The sequence below is a fragment of the Danio rerio genome, chromosome 16, assembly GCF_052040795.2.
Source record: "Danio rerio strain M-AB ecotype USA chromosome 16, GRCz13ab, whole genome shotgun sequence".
Taxonomy (NCBI): Eukaryota; Metazoa; Chordata; class Actinopteri; order Cypriniformes; family Danionidae; genus Danio; species Danio rerio.
This window is the reverse complement of record NC_141036.1, coordinates 6,257,487-6,280,425: the sequence shown is the minus strand read 5'-3', so window position 1 is coordinate 6,280,425 and position 22,939 is coordinate 6,257,487. Positions and strand designations below refer to the sequence as shown.

The following is a 22,939-nucleotide window of genomic DNA, read 5'->3' as shown; positions in this document are numbered from 1 at the left end:
CTACACATTTCTTAACATATGGCGCTGCAGTGGCGCAGTAGGTAGTGCTGTCGCCTCACTACAGACAAGAATGTCGCTGGGTCAGTTGGCGTTTTTGTGTTTGCATGTTCTCCCTGTGTTCGCGTGGGTTTCCTCTGGGTGCTCCGGTTTCCCCTAGTCCAAAGACATACGGTACAGGTGAATTGGGTAGGCTAAATTGTCCGTAGTGGCGACCCCAGTTTATTAAAGGGACTAAGCCGAAAAGAAAATAAATGAATATATGAATGAATGATTTCTTAATCACAGCGCATTAAGAAATCATTCACATTTAAAACGGTACGGTTGTCGCACACACATTACAAAATAAAAGTCCGGTATAAGCAAAATAAGTACAAATTTTTACTTTTGTTGTTTTTTTTTGACCACACACTCCGCGACCCACTGAAAATGTTCCCGCGACCCACCAGTTGAGAAACACTGCTTTAGAACAGGAGTTCCCAAACTTTTCAGCCCGCGACCCCAAAAATAATCATATCAGTGGCTCGCGACCCCCATTTTTCAAGGTGGTTGTACTGTAAATATGTAAACGTTGCAGACACAACTATAGGCAAATATAAACATGAGCTTATTGACAACACAAAAATGCAACAGTCTATAAGCCATATAATGTTTTTTAAAGTCATTTATGGATTTAATTACATTTTGCTTTTAAAATTAAAGGCTGATTGTTATTTTTATGTTGTTGTTTCTTTAATGCTATTAAACTATTAACTATATTCTGTCGGTTATGAATAAAATATGGTAATTCTAATAGTTTAATAAAATTTATTTGAGTTTTGGATATCACCAAGCGACCCCTTGTCATTGTCCCGCGACCCCCCAGGGGTTCCCGACCCCCACTTTGAGAACCACTACTTTAGAAGAGTCAAAAACTCACATACAGTATCTTTAAAAGAGCTAATAATTTTGTCCTTAAAATGGTTTAAAAAAATCAAAAAGTGCTTTTATTCTAGCCGAAATAAAACAAATAAGACTTTCTCCAGAAGAAAAAATGTTAGAGGAAATACTGTGATATATTCCTTGTTCTGTTAAACATCATCCGGGAAATATTTGAAAAATTCCCACAAGGGCGAATAACTATATATCATTTTCAAGCGCGAACTCAAAATAAGCCTTTTGCTAAACACCACATCATAATGTTGGCCACACATCAAGTCTATCCAAGCACACTGTGTAGTCCTCATTAAATTAATTGCAAGACCTAAGATGTTCAAAGACCATTCGATTACTATTCTTCCACCAAAAAGGTGCGGCTCTGCCAAGAGTGCAGATGTCTTTAAAAATAGCTCGTCAAAAGCAACCGCTTCTCTCCTCTAAGTGAGAGAAATGAGATTGTGTGAGGGTGAGATCCACAGTAGCGGTAGTGACAGCCCGTCTCTGCCCTCGAGCCCATGCTAATTAAGAAACACTGTTAATTAACTTGTTTGCAACCAGCACTGCACACTTCTACACAATCAGTGCCTCAACATTTCCCCGCAAGCAAGCCAGTTCCTCCCAGCCCCTCATAACACGCGCGCGCACACACACACATACACGCATGCTAACAAACACACACACACATGCACACATTTCTGCTGAGGCACATCTCTCAAATTAGACACGGATGAAAAAGCAAACAGTGAGAAAATTGCACAGAGCCCAGCAGTGTGGGAAGGAAATGCACCCAGCAATTATACCAGAGGCTGAAAGTAAGTTTGAACAGAGGACTAGAGGGAACACACTGGATTAAACTCCAATGAGAGAGAGCAATCGCCTACTTAACCAGCACACTCGACCAAGTGGAGAACTGGGACCTAGATTGCAAACCTAGCGTTGTATTAAATCAGCGCTGGCCGAACAAATAAAAACACAAGCTGAAACGGGCATTAAAATCTGTTAAGGAAGAACTCAAAGAACTCAGTGCTGTGCGATTTAATCTCCCCTTTGAAATAGCTGCTAAGTGACTTGGGTTGTATTTAATGGTAATTGGCACTAAAATTAACTGAAGTTTCTGTGCTCAGGGACATTCTTGATAAAACTCTTTTGAGACTAGTGAACGTGGAATTTGCCAAGCAAACTTAAAAGCTTTAAAGGGCCATTAAACCCCCCTCTTTCGGTTCAAGACTACCTCAGAATTTTTTCAAAAAATGCTTTATGAGGGGCGTGGAGCGCTGAGAGGCGACGGAGGGCTGAGAGGCGACGGAGGAGTGAGCATGGCCAGCAGAGCAGTGGAGAAAGAGGGGAGCGAACAACTATGAATAACTATTGTTGATTATTTTTGTTCTCTATGAATTTTCAATCAAATCAAATGTACTTTTTTTTTTTTTACAAGAGAGGCTAAAAAAATTGTGAAGCTCTTTTATTATTACTATTCAAATAGCCAAATTCTGACTGAGGACAGTTGAATAATCTGGCCAGTTTGTAGGCTAAGGATATAGCTACAGGTTTTAATTTAAAACTTTAACAGATTCCTATTTTTTTCTAATTTTATTTATGATGTAATAAATTTATATTTTAAAAATAAGTATTTATTCATTTTTCTTTATTCTAAATCTTTAGGAAATATTTAGGTACATTAAATGTGTCATTATAATAACGATCTAAATCCAGCAAAAATAAATTAAATAAAATTAAATAAAATTAATTAATATATATATATATATATATATATATATATATATATATATATATATATATATATATATATATATATATATATATATATATAATAAAATGCATAAAATATACCTGCAAACATTTTTTAGAAAAATAACCACCCCTTATACCAGGCTGGCTATGGGCCTGCTATGGAATAACCAATAATTCCTGTTTAATGGAATAACATTATCCCAGTATATATTAGTCATTCAGTCTGGTAATCATTAAAAATATACAATTTAAACGTTATTTTTAACATAAAATCATAAAATGGTGTATACAGACAGACAGACAGACAGACAGACAGACAGACAGACAGACAGACAGACAGACAGACAGACAGACAGACAGACAGACAGACAGACAGACAGACAGACAGACAGACAGACAGACAGACAGATAGATAGATAGATAGATAGATAGATAGATAGATAGATAGATAGATAGATAGATAGATAGATAGATAGATAGATAGGTAGATAGATGCCTTGATGGTCCATGACTGAAATATTCTAAATATACAATACCCTGACTTTCGATGTCTGGAAAACATATAAGAAATTCCAATATTTTCCAAAAGGTCCATGACCAGTGGGAACCCTGTAGATTACTTTAGTTCAGAACGAGATATTTCAATAGATATTTTTTGGACTGAGAAAAGTTACTGCATGTTTTTTATTTGTTTCTTTTATTTTTTTAGGAAAAAAATTAATTGATCTTGCACTTCAAAAGATCAAGGACGATTTGATTCCTTATGGTAAGCCCATTTAATCAAGTATTCTCAGCAAATAAATGATCACTGATGCAAGGGTTGCAAACAACTCAGTTCACCGTTTCTGTTTTCACAAAGTGAGCAAAATGAAATACAAAAAGATGTCTGTGGGCATTCCATTCCCAACCTGGCATTGAGCTCATCTGCACATAATCCTGTTTGTTTTTAGATTAGTTTGATTGAGCTTGACAGCAGTCTAGGTGACCTCCATTGATTTTATGTGATGTGTGTTTCAATGCTGTTGAAAAGCTACAGGCCAATGAACTGCTCCCCCTGAGAGACAAATATAAAGTCACTGGAGCTTATAGTGGAGCTGGATTTCTTCTAACCTATGCAGAGAAGATTTGCACCAAGCGCTTGTTTGTTTCTACCTTCATTATGAATATGCCAATTAAATATAATCAAGAGAAAGAGCATCTGCATTCAAAATGGTATTGTGTTACTATATTCTGCAGGTATTTTAGATGGTTGTCAGGGTATTTACATGCAAGTGTTAAGGTTTTGCAAGGCCCTGACTTTGTTTTTAAAAATAAGTCCAAAAAATAAGGGATCTTGCCCTTAAAACAAACAAAATAACTGGTGAAAATAACATTTAATTATCATAAATATCAATAATAATAATTATTTCAAACCAAAACAAAAAAACAAAAAACATTGTTATTTACCCCATTGGCTTTGCTTGTTTTAAAGAAAAACTCACTTGATTTTGACTATTATTTCAGAAAACTAAAACTGAAAACAAATTTTTATTACTCTAAAATGCTTTCTGATTTAATTTGATTAAATATTTATATATCTGCACTAGAAACAAGACAAAAAAATCAAAAGCATGTTTTGCAGTGAAGTCATTTAATTTATTTAATCATGTTTTTATTTATTTATTTTTGTCTACATTTTACATTTTATTGAAATGCAATCCAAGTGTGTTAAACAAATGTTCAATATTAAATGTTTAAGTATAAGCAATATAATAGTGATTAGTTCCTTAACAAGCATCACTAACTGTGCACATTTCAAAACACTAAATCATCCTCATCTAAACAAGGGTTTAAAATTCTAATCTAAAGACATAACATAGAGAATGTTCGGCCATCTTATAGTAATCTCAAACTAAAGCGAACTTGGGTTCTGCAACAGGACAATAATCCAAAGCACAGCAGCAAGTCCACTTCTGAATGGCTGATGAAAACAAGATGAAGATTTTGGAGTGGCCTAGACAAAGTCCTGACCTGAATCCAATTAAGATGCTGTGGCATGACCTTAAATAGGCGTTCATTCTTGAAATATCACGCTCAAAAACCCTCCGATGTCACTGAATTACAACAATTCTGCAAAGACGATTGAGCCAGACTTCCTCCAAAGTGCTGCAATGGACTCAATGAAAGTTATCGAAAACGCTTGATTGCAGTTGTTGATTCTAAGGGTGGCCCAACCAGTTATTAGGTCTAGAGGGCAAACAAAATTTCACACAGGGCTATGTAGTTTCGTATTTTGTTTTCCCTTAATAACAAAAACATCCATTTCAAAACTGCATTGGTTTACATGTGTTTTCTTTGACAAATATTTTTAATTTGTTCAATATTCAAGTTTAAGCAATATAATAGTTATTCTTCCCTTATCAAGCATCACTAACTGTGCACATTTCAAAACACTCAATCACGTCAAAGACAAAACATAGAGAATGTCCGGCTATCTTTTAGGTACCTCAAGCTGAAGCGAACTTTAGTTCTACAGCAGCACAATAATCCAAAGCACAGCAGCAAGTTCAATTCTGAACAGCTAAAGAAAAACAAGATGAAGACTTTGGAGTGGCCTAGCCAAAGTCCTGACCTGAATCCAACTGAGAAACTGTGGCATGACCCTAATAAAGCGATACAAGATTGAAAATCCTACAAATGTGGTTAAATTGCAACAATTCTGCAAAGATGAGTGGCCAAACTTCCTCCACAGTGATGTAACAGATTCATTGCAAGTTTTTGAAAACGCTTGATTGCAGTTGTTGATGCAAAGGGTGGCACAACCAGTAATTAGGTTTAGAGGGCAAACATATTTTCACACAGGGCTATGTAGTTTTGTATTACCTTAATAACAAAACCTTCGTTTCTAAACTGCATGATGTATTTACCAGTGTTATCTTTGACTAATATTTAAATTTAATCAACATTCAAGTACAAGCAATATAATGATGATTAGTTCCTTAACGAGCACAGCAGTAAATCCACTTCTGAATGGCTGAAAAAAACGATGACGATTTGAGTGGCCAAGTCAAAGTCCTGACCTAAATGGAATTGAGATGCTATGGCATGACCTTCAAAAAGGCGTTCATGCTCGAAATTTCATGCTCCAAAATCCTCCAATGTGGCTGAATAATAACAATTCTGCAAAGATGAGTGGCCAAACTTCCTCCACAGCTTTGTAACAGACTCATTGCAAGTTATTAAAAAACGCTTGATCGCAGTAGCTGATGCTAAGGTAAGTGGCCCAACCAATTATTAGGTCTAGAGGGCAAACACATTTTCACACAGGGCTACGTAGTTTTGTATTTTCTTTTCCCTTAGTAACAAAAATCTTCAAAACTGCATGGGTTTACATGTGTTTTCTTTGACAAATATTTTAATGTGTTAAATATTCAAGTTTACGCAATATAATAATGATTAGTTCCTTAACAAGTGTCACTAACCGTGCGCAATTCAAAACCCTAAATCATCCTCATCTAAACAAGCATTTGAACTCCTAATCCAAAGACAAAACATTGAGAATGCCTGGCCATGTTTTAGGTACCTCAAGCTGAAGCAAACTTTTATTCTACAGCAGGACAATAATCCACATCACAGCAGCATGTCCACTTCTGAATGGCTGAAGAAAATCAAGATGAAGACTTTGGAGTGGCCCAGTCAAAGTCCTGACCTGAATCCAATTGAGAAACTGTGGCATGATCCTAATAAAGTGGTACATGCTCGAAAACCCAACAAATGTGACTGAATTGCAACAATTCTGAAAAGATGAGTGGCCAAACTTCCTCCACAGTGCTCTAACTGATTCATGGTAAGTTATTGTAAACGCTTAATTGCAGTTGTTGATGCCCAACCAGTTAATAGGTTTAGAGGGCAAACACATTTTCACACAGGGCTTTGTAGTTTTGTATTTAGCTTTACCTTAAAACAAAAACCTTAATTTCAAAACTGCATGGGTTTACTTGTGTTATTTTGGACATATTTTGTTTAAATTATAAAAGTATATGCAAGTATATAATAGTGATTAGTTCCTTAACAAGTGTCACTAACCATGCGCATTTCAAAACACTGAATCATCCTCATCTAAATATGCGTTTGAAATCCTAATCCAAAGACAAAACATACCGAGTGACATCAGCAAAAAGAAACACAAAGAACATCAAAACTAAGAAACGCGACTGACTGCTTTGAATGTCATCTGTGCTGTAATCTACAACTGCCTTCCCATTCTCATTTTCTCTTCAGCCGAGCCTTTATTCCAGGGTCAAGCAGAACAGAGCTACACTTCTAATTGACAGCAGCTTTAAAGCAAAGCTCATCTCTTAGATTCTTGGGAGTAATTTGAAGAGAGAGCATTTTCAGGTATGTAATTCATTTGATTGAGCTTTGAGTTCAAAGGAATGATTCTTATACTTGCTCGGTGTTAATAAAAGTGATGGGATAAAACCACACAGCCCAGGCTATGCATAAAGTTATTAGATTTTTTTTATCAACGATCTAGCAAAATTTATGTCTAACTTCAATGGAAGCAGAAGTTGTACTTTGCCTTTGTAAAAGCCAAATGTAACAAACTCTACCAGGCCTCACAAAAACGGTGAAAATTTTGATAAATTGATAGTGTGTATATTATATTGATTATTAAAATGCCCAGTGAGACATAGCATTCAACTTTAAACAAAGGTTAAGACATTGTATCGCTAGTTGAGAATTTAAATATGCTTTTAAGTGATGATAAAAGGTTAATGCTCTATTGCTTTTAAAAATAACACCTACAATAAACCCTACTTTATATAGATATTCAGATATTATATCAAGAGTGGTGTGAAAAAGTGTTTGCCCCGTTTCAGAAATTGGAAGATTCGCTCTGAAAAACCACACATTTTACCAAAACATCCTGACGAAGAATGTTCATCCATTTGTTAGTGACCTCAAGCTGAAATGAACTTCATCTACTGGTTCTGAAGCAGACCAATAATCCAAAGCACAGCAGCAAGTCCATTTCTGAATGGCTGAAGAAAAACATGATTAAGATCTTTGAGTGTCCTAGTCAAAGTCCTGACCTGAATCCAATTGAGATGCTGTGGCATAACCTTAAAAAAAAAGGTTCATACTCTACAAATGGCTGAATTACAGCAATTCTGCAAAGATGAGTGGGCTTACTTCCTTCACAGTGCTCTAAGAGACTCATTGCAAGCTATTTATAATGCTTGACAGCAGTTGTTGATGCTAAGGGTGGCCCAATCGGTTAATCGGTTATAAGGGGCAAACACATTTTGTATGTAGTTTTGTTTTTTGTTTTTACCATGATCAGTTTACTTGTGTTATCTTTGACTAATATTTACATGTGTTTGATGATTTGAAACATTAAATTGTGAGAAACATGCAAAAAAAACAAGAAATCAGTAAGGGGGCAAACTATTTTTCACACCATATATTCACAATTTGCTCACTCTCTGGTCACTTTTTTGTGATTTTGTGTCGTTGATATTCTTAGGTTTTGTATTGGAGGTGAACACAATGTATAAATGTTATGTTTTCAGTAAGACACATTCATAGTGGAAGGTCTGAGAATTGTGTTTTGTGGGAACAACTTATCACACACTTTGTTTACCACAGAATTTGACGACGAACAACACAGCTAGTTGCCTTGGCATTACTCTATATCATTATACAGTATAATACTCTTTCTATGCCACTTACAAGTGTCTACATGTCTAATGTGTCATATGTTGTATACATCAGTTGCGCATAACATGTATTCAGTTGCAGTTTATTATTTAAAAAATGTGAAATAATAATTCATAAAACAAGCGCTAACCCCCAGGCAGAGAGTTAGTTTGGTGATGGATTTATGCACTTTTTTAGAAGTTTCAAAATAAAAGTACTATATAAGAGCAAGGAAGAGCCAAGATTTAAAAATGTAAAAAAAATAAAATAAAACTTCTTGGACTGTGTTCGTCTGACAGAAAAAAAAAGTCATGTACACCGAGGATGTCTTGAGGGTGACTAAATTATGAGGTAAATTTATTTTTGGCTTAACTATTGCTTTAAAGATCCTGTTAAATTAAAATCAAGTGTTTTAGATGTTAGCATCTGTATGTTAACCATAAGTATATCTATAAGATATACTTATGGATAAGTGCGCTCCAAAATAGTGACACAATTTGCATTTAGAAGATATAATTATCCAAAGCTTGCAGTTTGTCACTTCCGCCTAATTGGATCAACATTTTTTTGACGTCACTTCATATTTTAGTTTCTCATAAAATCTTCTGACCAATCAAATTGCTCTCTAATAGATAACAGGGCCCGCCCCCTCCAAAACACTCCTTATTTGCTTTTCATTTGATGTGCTTGGACTCAACCACTCTCACTGAGAGCTGTAATAAAAACAAAACCCTATTGGCTGTTTTTAAAAAAGGAGGAGCTACTATATGTTCCGCCCTGTCTTCATGTTTCAGTTGAGATTACATCAAACATTGAATGAAAAACTGCATATTGCACAGGACCTTAAAGTTTTGTACACAATCAAATTCATGGGATTCAAGAATAAATATTACTTGATTAAAATGTAATTTAATTAACATGCAGGCTAATCAATGAACATTGCAGCAATATTTGTTTTCATAAATTGGCTCCTGTGCTCAAATAACAACTCAAACAAATCTGCTGTTACTGACAGGCGAGAGGCAATAATGACAACCTTGGTATTTACATAATTTACCTCATAATCACCTCATAATCAATGATTTTTTGACGTCACCTCATACTTTAGTTTCTCGTCAGATCTTCTGATCAATCAAATGCTCTCTAATAGCTAACAGGCCCCGCCCCCTTCAAAACGCCTCTCATTAGCTTTTTATTTGATGCACTTGGGCTCAACCACTCACACTGAAAGCTGTAATAAAAACAAAACCCTATTGGCTGATTTTAAAAGGGGAGGAGCTACTATATGTTCCGCCCTGTCTTCATGTTTCAGTTGAGATTACATCAAACATTGAATGAAAAAATGCATATTGCACAGGACCTTAAAGTTTTGTTCATAATCAGATTCATGGGATTCAAGAATAAATACCACTTCATCAAAATGTCATTGAATTAACATCCAGGCAAATCAATGAACATCGCAGCAATATTTGTTTCCTTAAATTGACTCCTGTGCTCATATAACAAGTTAGAAGCTCCTCACTAAAATCAAACAAACCCGCTGTTACTGACAGGCGAGAGGCAATAATGACAACCTTGGTATTTACAAGAGCACCAGAGCCTATGAGTTCTGCAGCTGCCAGACTGGATTAGCCTATAATAAATTTCCTCCTCCCAAAAGGCTATCATTTTCCCGCTCTCAGAAAGAATTGTTGTCGGATGTCAGGGATACTCAGCGCTCGTAGGTGAGGAGGCACGTGGGAGAAAATGAAAATCCCAGAGACATGAGCATGATTTACAAAACCATTTATTCGGAGATGTTAGGATCAAGCAGGCCTTTATTAGTCGGGCACGGCGAGCCGGCCGCTACATTACCTGAGGAAGAATAGAAATGAGGAAAAGGAAGTGTGACTTTCGCAATAAATTACATTTACTGGGTGCCAGGACTGCCGAGCGCGGATGGTTCTACATGCGTACGGTTATAATTGGAATCCTACGCGAGATCGTTTTTTTGACTGAATGACTGGGAACAACAGGAGTGACAGGGTAACATTTTATTCCCCAGTGGTTCTTTGTAATCCTGACAGCTTGGGCTGTAATGCAGTGATTTGTGAACCAGCTCTTATGGAACCACAGAATGGGGTCACATATTTGGTCTTTGTCTGCTCCGAGGCAACATTTTCAACTTATCAGTCAATTATCAAACCCTTGATTATATGAAATAGGTACGTGGGGGCACAGGCAGACTTCATTTGAAAGCTGATGAGGTTCCCTGGAAGCAGCTTTAGATCTACCGCTGTTAAAAAAAGAACTGATTTTCTGATTAATATATTCTAAACTAAAGAGTGGGCAGCATTACGTTGTTGAAATGCTTGAGAATGGCTCTTGCTAAGCCAAGGACACTCAAATTTCCTTTAGCAGCAGGCAATGAATAAAATAACCTGCTTAGAGTATTAATATTTCATTTTGAGCTGGTCTTTAAACATGCAGCAACCAACAAATAGAGCAACTTTATATTTTTATTTGAAAAAGTCATGCTTTGAGACCCTTTCTTATTTATAATGACGTAGCCAAATTGAACTTAAATGTATCTTAAAATCTCAATTTAAAAAAATGCATTTATTTATTTTTTAGTCTTTGTTCATGTGGTCAAGAGATCCAAAATTATCAAAACACTGTAAAGATACAGTTACTAACAATGTAAATATGGAAATTAGGTCTGCATATTGGAAAAATCTAGCGTTGCGATATTTGTTTGTTTTGAGATATTACGATATGAACACAATTTCACCAGATGACTTAATGGGCCCTATCATACACCCTGCGCCATGCGGGGCAAGGCAAGACGCAATTGTTGTTTGCTAGTTTCAGCTTGGCGCAAGAGTCGTTTTGACGTTTTGCAGCACGCTGTTTAAATAGCACCCATAGGCGTTCTAGTCTAAAAAATGAGGCGTGTTAAAGGCGCATTGCTGGCACCTAGCTATTTTGAGGAACTATAATAGACTGCACAATTGACCGGATCAAAGCTGGTCTTAAACATTGCTTATTACACACAGCATGTACAGCAATACGCAAATATGTTTAAAAAGGAAAACCACCGCCTTCTTTATCTCGAGGGGCTTTTTCAGTTTATTCATAACAATTAGCTTTTGTATAATGTCATTATTAGCAGTATTATTTATTATAAGCATATTTATATTTGTTTTATTAAAAACAGTTTTAAGACCATATGGGGCATAGCATGTGTTTGGAAATAACTCAAAAACTAAGCATTTATTCGTTTGCTGGAAATCAGAACTGAATTTAGAAATAGTTTGCGCTTCTTTGCGCATAGCAAACGCAATTAATTGTTTTTAGGCTAATGAATGTCTGTGCGTACAACATGTTTCCCTATCCATGAAAGTGAAAGTGAAAGTAAAGAATGGGGAGGCCCATTTCTCATTCTCTGTAGATGCTCTGTTTAACTGTTTTCTCTCTAGTGAATCATTCAGTTTTTCCACTTACAAAGTCCACCATGTACACAGCAAAGGCGCGACGCAACTGACTCTTAAAGGTAATGGGTGATGAGACTCTGCTTGGATTATTCTCAAAACACACCAATAACTCATTAAGAGAATAAACTCAACCCTGTTAGACCAGTGGATTTTTCCATCCTTAAAATAGCAAAATTGGATTCTGACACGCCCTTAATGCTTTTGCGCCCTGCGCTTTTTACTTTACGCCTATATCGTCAAAATAGAGCCCTCTATCTCCATTTGGAAAGAATTTAGAATGTTGGATTGGGATGATTCTAGTGATTAGGAGTGCATCGCTATAAAATCTTCTGTATCTCCAACATATTTTCATTGTGGTCTGTGCTATTTGCAGTGTGTTTCTGTCTTTGCATGTGCAAAACTTCTGCAGACACCATTTTCTGTTATTTTGAAAGTGTAAATGATGACTAAAATCTAACTTTTTTTGACATATTATATGAATGTCTGATCTGTAATTTGATATCTTTTAAAGATTTTTTCATATTTCCTTGTCTTCTTTATGCACAATGATATCAATTTCTACCTGGGGTGCCAAAACTTTCAATCCCCACAGTGCAAGTTGCAGTTTTGTTTACCCCTACAGAAGTTTACCAAACTATGATGACTTTTCTTTCTGAAAACCCCAGAAATGTGAAAAGGGTCCATTACCTGGAAGGCACAATGAACATTCAACTATACGTCTAGGCCTCAGCTAAGGTCAGTGTACATGACTGTACCCTCAAGAAAAAAAAAAAAAGTGTATATATGGCAGAATCAAGAAAACAGTAAAATGCATCTTGTGTTTATTCCTAAGAGATCTGGAACCACATCTCATGGACAGATGAATGGAAATGTAAATGTTTTAGGAATTGGTTGCTGCATCAGGGCCTTGTCGTAGTTGAAAGATCCATGAACTCAGAGAATGTTAAAGCGACCGACCGTGAACTGAAGCACAGATCACTCAACAAGGCAATATAGCAAAAGAGAAAAACAAAGCAGGACCTAAAACAGGCAGTTCATGTTCGGAAAGCTACAGATATTGCTGAACTGAAGCAGTTCTATGAAGAGGCGTACACCATGCTCAAGAGGCCAGATTTCCTCCACAGTGGTGGGAAACTCTCAAAACCGTATTCATTTCTTTTAATATTGCTGCTAATGGGGGTGTAAAAACAATGTGTTAACCAAAATACTGGAAATGTTTTATACGTTTTGCCTGTTTGTTTAGACAACAACAATATTTTTGGAACTGAAAATGTTTGAAAGTAGAAGCTGTTTTTGAAAACACTGCCATTAGCCATGTTTCCAACCAAAGATGCGGATTAAATTTATGCGCAAAAACGGAATATTACATAAAACATTTGCAAATAAAGCACCGTTTCCATCCAACGTGTCCAGGAGGGCAAAATTGCCACTATTGCCAATTATCAAAATAAAAATGGAAGCTGCTGCGTTAGAAGAAGACCTTATTTGTATGTAACAACTTTATTGCATCTTAGAACACATAGACATATCATATCACAGTCATATACTTTTAAAATCATCTCCGCTCGCACTTGGAAAGTTTTTGTTGTTATAAATGACCTGCTGAAGCAAACTCACATCACTTTTTTTGATTTTATGCTGGAATTTATTCATTATTAATAACCTCATGTGGAACTCTGAATCTGCATCTCATTTTGGAGGCTGTTACTGCCAACTGGGGGTTGCATTTTGGTCGTGGATACGTACTTTGAGAGATTTTCGGACTGAATAATAGAAATACGCTGTTTTCCACCAAGGCCACCCGGGGTGCTGAAATATAATTGGCTAAACCTGCAGTGGGCGGGTTAAATGACCAAAACAAAGACAGACGTTCTGGCATGTAACGCACATTTTTAAAGCAGAATATCTGACTTCAGCATAGTTTTTCAGATAAACAAGAATGTTCACTTAGCATTTTTCCCAAATATCTGCAAACATATTATGGTGTTTTTATGCTTTAGAAGAGTCGAAAATTTACAGAATTTAGAGAAAATTTACATACAGCACCTTTAAAAATGAAAATAAAATAAAAAGTTTAGCCTATTAAAATCAAAAGTGTGTTAATTTTTTTTTTACCTGAATGATTCAGCGATTCCTCCGCGTACCACCAGAAGGAAGCCCGCGTACCACTTGTGGTACATGTAACGCAGTTTGAGAACCACTGACCTAAGGTCTCTGTAAATTAGTATAATATTAATAGTTTAATAAACACACATTTACATTCAAAACTGTATTTTAGTTTCTGCAGCAGCCTAAATAAAACTGAAACATTAAAAATGATTTTACATTACTGTATTTACAAATATAGCCTAATTACAAACTATTCTTATGGAGAAGTTATTTTTAAAAAACTGCTTATTTTTACTTTTTTAACTCCCAAAACACCATTAATGCATTTATGTAAATGTGTTAATGACAAATCATAAACATTATCTGATTATTTTACTGCATTTTGCAACTAAAGGAGGGTATTTTGAAACTGCAGGAAGCACAAGAAACCAAGAAAGATTCCGACTTCGGTCAGAAAAGGCAAACATGTTGATTTTTCTCCAGAAAAATGGTTAAAAGCCGAGTTATTTTCCTTCAAACCATTGTACATTCTTTTGAAGAAAATTGTGTATTTGTTTTACAATTATTGGTTTTGCTTTATTTTACATTAATAAACGTAATAGTAAAATAAAGTGTTGCTAATTCTGTTCAATTTGTTTTAAACCACTACAAAAAGTACCGATAAGAGAACCGATAAAGTACCGAACCGATAAGTGGTATCGATAAAAATAATACCGTTAAAACCTTAACGATACCCATCCAGTATTTCCTCTAGGATTTTTCCAGCTGTGGCGGCAGACTCTATTGGCCATTTTACACAGATCTACTACTACATGTGGCGTTATTTCATTAACAAATGTCATGGGCGCAGTATTCAGCCAAGATCGCATTCATGTAATAGCCTACGTGCATGTCAGTCTCTGCTCGAGTGCCGATTTCCTCTGTTTGTGCACAAAACTTCTTGCGCGTCCTCAAATATACGCTGCTCAAGTGCAGATTTTCTTGCGCGCCCTTAAATAAACACTACTGAAGTACGATTTAGTGCGTTTATGTACCGAGTATGTCTCCAACATTTATTAGATTTGCTAGGAATATTTATGAATGTCTCCGATAGACTTGCGGACATTTATGCGACATTTATGCGTCCTGAAGTAAAGTGAATTAACTATAAACTCCAGCAAGATAAAGTCATTATATGCAGAGCCACAGACCTTTATCTATAAATAAAGTATAATTATGGAAACTGTGTTCATCATAACTAAAAGCTACGCCGTGTTTGCTGGCCTCACGCATCACGCACCTGTCAGTCAGTCTGTCAGTCAGCACGTCACCTTAAAGTGTTAAACAGAAAGCACAGCACTACTACGATCACAGAAAAGTTTGCTCTGTTATTATTTACTTACCTTTTCATACGTTTTCGGGGCGATTTTATTCCGCTATTTAAAAAAACGACAGAATATTTGGAATAAGAAGCTGTAATGTAGCCGTGGTGGGATGAATTTTGGTGTTGCGCCCCGCCACGGAAGAATGAATGTAGTGGAAACCATGCTATCCCTACTTAAGTCTGGTAAATAAATAAATAAATAAATAAATAAATAGCTATCCTGTTATTATAAACTAGACCACTGGATAGTCAGGATGAGACACAGTCCATAAAACAGATCCAAATGATAACAGCCTTCATTTGGAACCTATAAGGCAACACGAAAAAATAAAAACCAGATGAATGCTACAGTATAGCAAAATGGCACAAACACTCAGTTAAGCATAATAGAGTTTGAATTATCAGTTAACAGCAGTAGCGGTTAGCACTTATCACCACTGCTATAAAAAAAAACACTTTCTACAATGCAGATATTGTGCGAAGTCCATTTCTGCCGTCTCGAAAAAATGAAACGTTCTTATCTCCACGTTCAAATTAAAAACTCCAGTGGAGCTCCAACCCCTCCTCCATCAGAAAGCTCCAGAGGACTGATCCTGGAGACAGAGACATCTCCTCGCAGCCTCTGAGCTCTGCTGCCGTCTCATCCAGTTAAAAACATCCCCTTATCTGAGAGCTGGGAGAACTCCATGCGTCTGCTCAGACCAGAGAGGGTCCGGTTTGACACGTCTGAGGCGGCTGCAGCAGCATCTGACAGGGCCTGTATGCGGCAGACGCTCCACAGCTAATTAGAGAAGTGTTTATGAGAACAGCGAGGAAACGCTCTCACTCTGGGAGATGGAACGCTGGGTCAGTTCTGACACACTCCATCAGCGCAGCACTGCTTGGACGGGGAGGGAAAATGAGGGAAGAGAAAAAGAGAGAGAAAAAGAGAGCACATCTCGTTCCTGGGCTTGTTGGAGGAAGGAAATGCTAGTGATGACAGACATCCTGTGTTTGTTAGACAGTGATGAGGCCAATTAGGAGCTTCAGCTGTTCGAGGCTGGCTTCAAATTAAATATAGATGAATTAGGAGAACATGATTAAAGAAAATGACCGGTTATATTCTGGAGATGAACATACAAAAGGAATAATGAGATCGCTTCCAGATCCAATCTTCTTACGCAAGACTGAGAGAAAGAGACTTGAATATGGAAAGTGTAAAAGTTTTAAATCGGCGGCCTGCTTCCGTCACTGCATGTGGAAGTTAGAGGTCAAGCCAAACAGAGAAATAATACTTCCTTACAATCATATAGCGCTTTTCTGGACACTCAAAGATTTACACATTAAGGGGGGAATCTCCTCATCCACCACCAGTGTGCAGCATCCACAACGGCAGCCATATAGCGCCAGACCGCACACCAGCATATTGGTGGAGATGAGACATGAGCTGCGTCCCAAATCGCATACTTATGCACTATTCTATGCCATTTTGTAGTATAAATAGTGTAAGTAGTGTGTTCACACTGAAAACTCTAAAAATAATAAGTGCACTTTAATTACCCGAATGATGCACTCATTCAGCCGCTAAAATGAAGTGTGTAATGATGGACACTTCACGCACTCAACGACCGCAGGTTTGCTTACGTAGCTGAAGGGCGGGGCTATCGGGCGCACATGTTGGATAACTTTATTTCTGTTGGATGGTGAAAGCAAAATTCTCCTACGAGAGTGATTATAGCGCCTCCCGATAGTGAATGCGGCAATACTCACTGCAGGTATTATTTGATAATTCGGTCGTTTATTTTACTGATTTGGCGACCGTCAAACGTCATCAGGGAAACGGTTTGATTATCTGCTTAGTAAAAGAAAAAAAACATGGTGTGAGCCATTTGGGACCCCACTACATACATATACTATCCTGTTGAGTGTGTAAGTGCATAGTGCATGAGTGCGTAGTGTATAGTATGCCATTACAGCCAATTATGATTTGGGGATGGTAAGGAGGCCATGATAGACAGAGGCCAGAGGGCAGATTTGAACAACATTCCCAGGTTAAAACCCTACTCTTTTTTTTGAAAGAACATCCTGGGATTTTTAACGACCACAGAGAGTCAGGACCTCAGTTTAACATCTCATCAAAATGACGGCGCATAGTCCCCTTCACTATACTGGGGCGTTAGGACCAACACAGAACACAAGTTGAGCGCTTTCTGCTGGTCTTACTAACACCACTTCTGCAGCAACCTAGCTTCCCTATATGGTCTCCCATCTAGGTACTGACCGGGTTCAGCTTAGCTTAAGAGGGTAACCATGTAACATAGATAGATGTTTATTCCATAGATGTCTATTAGAAGTATGCATCAATAGAGTCAACATTTCAGTACAGGGTAGCGCTCCTTTGAAATGAATGTGGGACCCAGATGGAGTAGAGGACTGGCCATCCGGAGCGATGATATGTACACATATACACATATATCTTTTTCCGGAGGTCAGTAAGCAAATATTTTAATGAAAATTATAATTTTACATCAATTTTCGACATTGATGGATAAGTGACCACACAAGCATTGCCGACAAAGAGCGTGTGTTTGTGTGTATGGAAATTTATTATACTCCCTACCTGTTAAATTTGATCTAATCCATGTGCTGAAACACACCCCCTCTCCAGCTTTCACATCTCATTCTCATGTTGAAATCTTAACTATGAAATGTTCTGCCTTTGTTCTTTACTTGCTTGTTACTACACTCTTACACAGCGCTAAAGTCCAGCATCTTCACACTGGCTTTGGCCTTGACTAGTGCGGTTGAATGACTTTTGTGCTGGGAGCACTGTACAAATGTGGCGGTGCTATTGACGCATGCTCAGGGTCCGTATGTGATATCCAGTATATATATATATATATATATATATATATATATATATATATATATATATATATATATATATATATATATATATATATACACACACCATGTAGCAGTTGCAGAGAGCAAGCTGCTGGCTAAATTCCGTTACATTTTCTTAACATAGTAGATATGTGCTTTAGGTAAGTTCGAAAATTCTCCAGAAAGGTTTCATATGCTCATTTATTAATGCAGAAATTAAACTTAAAATCAGAAGCTTAGGTTTGACCATATTAGCAATGTATATATGGCATTTTGTTTATTCAAATATGTTGGTAGCAAAACTGTTTTGCTGACGAGTAAAATGCAGAAGCCTGTTTCCATAATTTCACAAAAAAAAGTGATTAAGCAAATACATAAAATAAGGTTCTAGGTCATAATAACTTCGTTAATCACGCAATTATGATTTTCTTTTAGCAGTAGTGTATTTATATCTCATATTTTGCTCTATACATAATCAAAATAGCTATATATATATATATATATATATATATATATATATATATATATATATATATATATATATATATATACATACAGTATTGGTCTATGAGAGAACAAAAGTCAGAAATGTGGAATAAAAAACTAAAACAAATCAATACTACTTTTTTTTCAATGTTGAAATCAAGCTGTGTTTTTAAAAAAAAATAAACAAACAAAAAAAGTGTTATATTATTTGCTCATGTTAAACATGGGCCAAATGCAGCCTGCAGTGGGCATCTTGTACATCCTAGCACTTCACAGGTCAGTCACAGCAGGATTCACAGTGCATGATCCACAGGCTGACACTGACATGATACATCAAACACAGTCAAAGAGACCAGCAGATGGTGATGAACTTTCATAAAGCTTATCATCATGTTTAACAGACTATTACAGCATCTGTAGTGAATGAAAACAAGGTCATGGAGTCTATTTTCTTAAGTTTGTGTGAAGCATTTAAACCACAAAGGCACTCTAATTGACAAAACAATAGTCAATAAAACAATCCAACTATTTATTATCACCCCTTAACCTGGTATTCTCAAAAAAAAAAAAAAAAAAACTAAACTACAATCACTTTTCAACTAATGCTATTTGAGGAAAAAGCATTGGGAGTAGTGAAAGACTTGAAGGATGACAGAATGGAACTCATCAATTTAAGTTTTCATGCCGTGTCTAGAGGCGGCTCTCATCATCCAGATGAAGGTGACCATCATATTTTCTCATCTAAAATCTATCATCTCTAAATTTCATGTATGCACTGTAATTTTCTATGGAGAACTTTAAACCAAACTTTCGGACAAACTTTCTTCTATACTTTCCAGGCAAACTGTCCTCTTTAAAAACACACACGACGACCAGTATAAGTCATTGCAACATAAAAAAACAAAACAAACACTCACTGGATTTGGAGGTTAGAGGGACTCTATCACATATTTTAAAACTGTAAAAATGGTAATTATATAGCAACATTTGAACAAAGACCTCACTAAGTATGACGTTTAAGCATTCTGAATTACAAATATATCAAGCATGTCTTCATAAACACTGTAACTACCTTAACACATGCCATTATACAAAAACTGTGCTTGTAAACCACTAAAACCAGTACACACACACACTGGATTTGATGATTTAAAGGGACTCTCAATAAGTTTATGTATTTTACACTATAAAAACACTAATTATATGGCAAAATAAATAAGAAAAGACGTCATTAAATGTGACTTTTAAGCATTTTAAATTACAAGGACATCAGGCATGTCCTCATAAACCAATGTAATAACCCAAACTCATGTCATTATACGAAAAACTATCCTTGTAAACCACTAAAACCAATATATGTATACGTACACACACATTCCTGGCAAAATCTTGAAAAGTCAAGCATTAAATCCGTCATAAAAAACTTTATGAAGAATAAATCCGAGTTTCGTGGAAGTTCGGACTACAATCTTAACATTGATAAAAAGTCACTGAAACTCTTTAAAAACAAACACACACACACCAACCAAGGAAAGTCATTGCAACTTAAAAAAAAAAAAAAAAAAAAAAGAGGGACTTTACACAGGTATAACATATTTTAAACTGTAAGAATATTATATAACAACATTTGAATTAAGACCTTATTAAGTATGAGGTTTAAGCATTCGAAATTACAAATATATCAAGCATGTCCTCATAAAAACTGTAACAACCCCAACACATGCCATTATACAAAAACTGTGCTTGTAAACCACCAAAACCAGTACACAGACACACACTGGATTTGGTGATTTAGAGGGACTCTCCAAAAGTTTGTATTTTATACTATAAAAACACTAATTATATGGCGAAATTTGAACAAAGGCCTCATTAAATGTGACTTTTAAGCATTTTAAATTACAAGGATATCAGGCATGTCCTCATAAACCAATGTAATAACCCTAACTCATGTCATTATACAAAAAAGCTTTCCCTGTAAACCACTAAAACCAGTATACGCACACGTATACACACACACATCTGCCAAAATCTTAAAAAATTAAATCCTTCATAAAAACAGGTTTGTGGAAGTTTGGACTACAATCTTATCATTGATGAAAGTCACTGAAACTCACTTACACCAACCAAGCAAAGTCACTGCAGCTTTAAAAAAAAAACATAGGTAGTGTACAACATTTTCTACTGTAAAAATACTAATTATACAGCAAACTTTGAACAAAGACCTCATTAAGTATGACTTTTAAGCATTTTGAATTAGAAGGACATCAGCCATGTCCTCATAAACCACTGTAACAACCCTAACCCATGCCACTATACCAAAACTGTCCTTGTAAACCTCCAATACAGGACACACACACTGGATTTGGTGGTTTAGAGGGACTCTACATAAGTAAAACGTATTTTATACAGTAAAAATGCTAATTATATAACAAAATTCGAACAAAGAGCTCAGTAAGTGTGACTTTTGAGCATTCTGAATTACAAGGACATCAGGCATGACCTCATAAATCAGGGGTCACTAATCTCATTGCTGGAGGTCCGGTGCCCTGCAGGGTTTAGCTCCATTTGCTTCAACACACCTGCCAGGGTGTTTCAAATATACCTAGTAAGACCTTGATTAGCTTGTTCAGGTGTGTTTGATTAGGGTTGGAGCTAAAATCAGCAGGACACCGACCCTCCAGGAACAAGTTTGGTGATCCCTGTCATAAACCAATGTAATAACCCTAACTTGTGTCTTTATTCAGAGTTGCATGGAACTTTGGACTACAGTCTTAACATCGAGGAAAGTCACAGCAACTCCAAAAAAATCTGTTAAAATCAGTTACGATCCAGTGGAACAACAAACCCAGTGAAGTTTGCTCCGTCTCATACCGTACGTCCTCTCCACCAACAATTTATGAAACATATATGATATTGATCTAGTCCATGCGTTTCCATATCCCATTCTCCCCGATGATCTCTTTCTCTCTTTCTAATTCATATGTGGAATGATTTATAGAGTGTTTTATGCTGTGTTTGTACTTAGATATGGAGCACAAGAGGAACATCTTCCAGTCTTTTTTTTATTTTCTTTCCTTTGTGCTTTAGTCTTTGTTTACTGTTCTGTGTATATTTGGCTCTCGGTGCTATAGAGAAACAGAAGCATTTCAGCCAATCTATAATGCGTGTGTGCGTGCTGTATTCTAGAAGGTTTTTTATTCATTGTGTAGAGTGTTTACCTGGAGTTATAGCAGAGCAGAAGCATCTCTCTATTGTTCATAAGGACCTGCAGAAGAACAAGGAAGGCCTTGGCGCGGATGACTGAAGACGGACTCTCCAGAGAGCGGATTATCTTCATAACAAAGTCCTGCGGAAAAGAAAAAAAAAGGCATTCAGCGTGGTCTTGTTAGCGCACAGGCGTCACATAAACAGTCCGGGAGGTCTCAGGACATTTAGTGTGGCATAAGCCCCGATTGTCTGACAGTAATTTGACAGGTGCTATCACTTACACTCACAAAAAAATGCACTTGATATAAAGCGGAGGCTAATAAGCTAATGAGTTCCACGGCATTTAGTGGCCAGCGAATCAGGAGGAATTGATTAACTTTCGCTATCAGCATAATTGGGAGGGGGGAAACAGTCAAAAAAGCAAAACAATCCGAGACATTAGGATTAACTACAGCACGAGGAGGAGAGTTAATTAATTTCAAACGCACCTACTGTACTCTCTCGGCATGGATCGTAATTACATCAACAGTATTCCAAGCTGCACTCGGAGATTGCAGCACTTCCTTAGCCAATTAGCCCAGTCGCTTGGCGCTTCATTGAAATTGAAATTCAATGCTAGACAATGTATGAATAAACACGCCGCGTTCTGGACTTCTGTTCGTCAGGGGAATTAAGCGGAGAAATCCACAGCAGTTTATAATTGGTCCGGAGGTGATCCGGTAAGTTTTAGGCACTCAAAAGATGTTTTTTTTTCCTCCTAATATTCAGAGTCAAATTGGAAATTTGCATGCAAATGAATACAGGTCAAAGAAAATTAGCATTGTTAATCTGAGAGGGCCTTGAAGGCAGTATACAGTGGCATTTAAATCAATTTATACAGCCCGTTTTCCAATTGATTGCAGCTTCAGATAAAGAGCCAAACAGAGCCATACGATGTTTGACCTGAATTGCTTCACAGGCTGCTGGGTAAATCTAGAAGCTGAAGTGTCTGAAAAGAGGACTAAGAACTTTTTTTTTTTTTTAAGTTTGGGGTCTGTTGTTATTTTTACTATACGTTTTGTTCACCAAAAACACGATAAATCAATAA

At 36.5% G+C, this 22,939-nt stretch overlaps 1 protein-coding gene across 3 annotated transcripts in view; it reads right to left on the bottom strand.

The window, feature by feature from the left end:
- The window catches only part of ulk4 (unc-51 like kinase 4), a 277,382-nt gene that overhangs the window by 162,025 nt on the left and 92,418 nt on the right, over positions 1-22,939 (bottom strand). For all 3 annotated transcript variants that reach the window (XM_087286485.1, XM_087286484.1, XM_087286486.1), the window contains one exon: positions 21,864-21,991. In XM_087286485.1, coding sequence (XP_087142611.1) covers positions 21,864-21,991 — 128 coding nt within the window. The remainder of the gene's footprint in view (positions 1-21,863; positions 21,992-22,939) is intronic.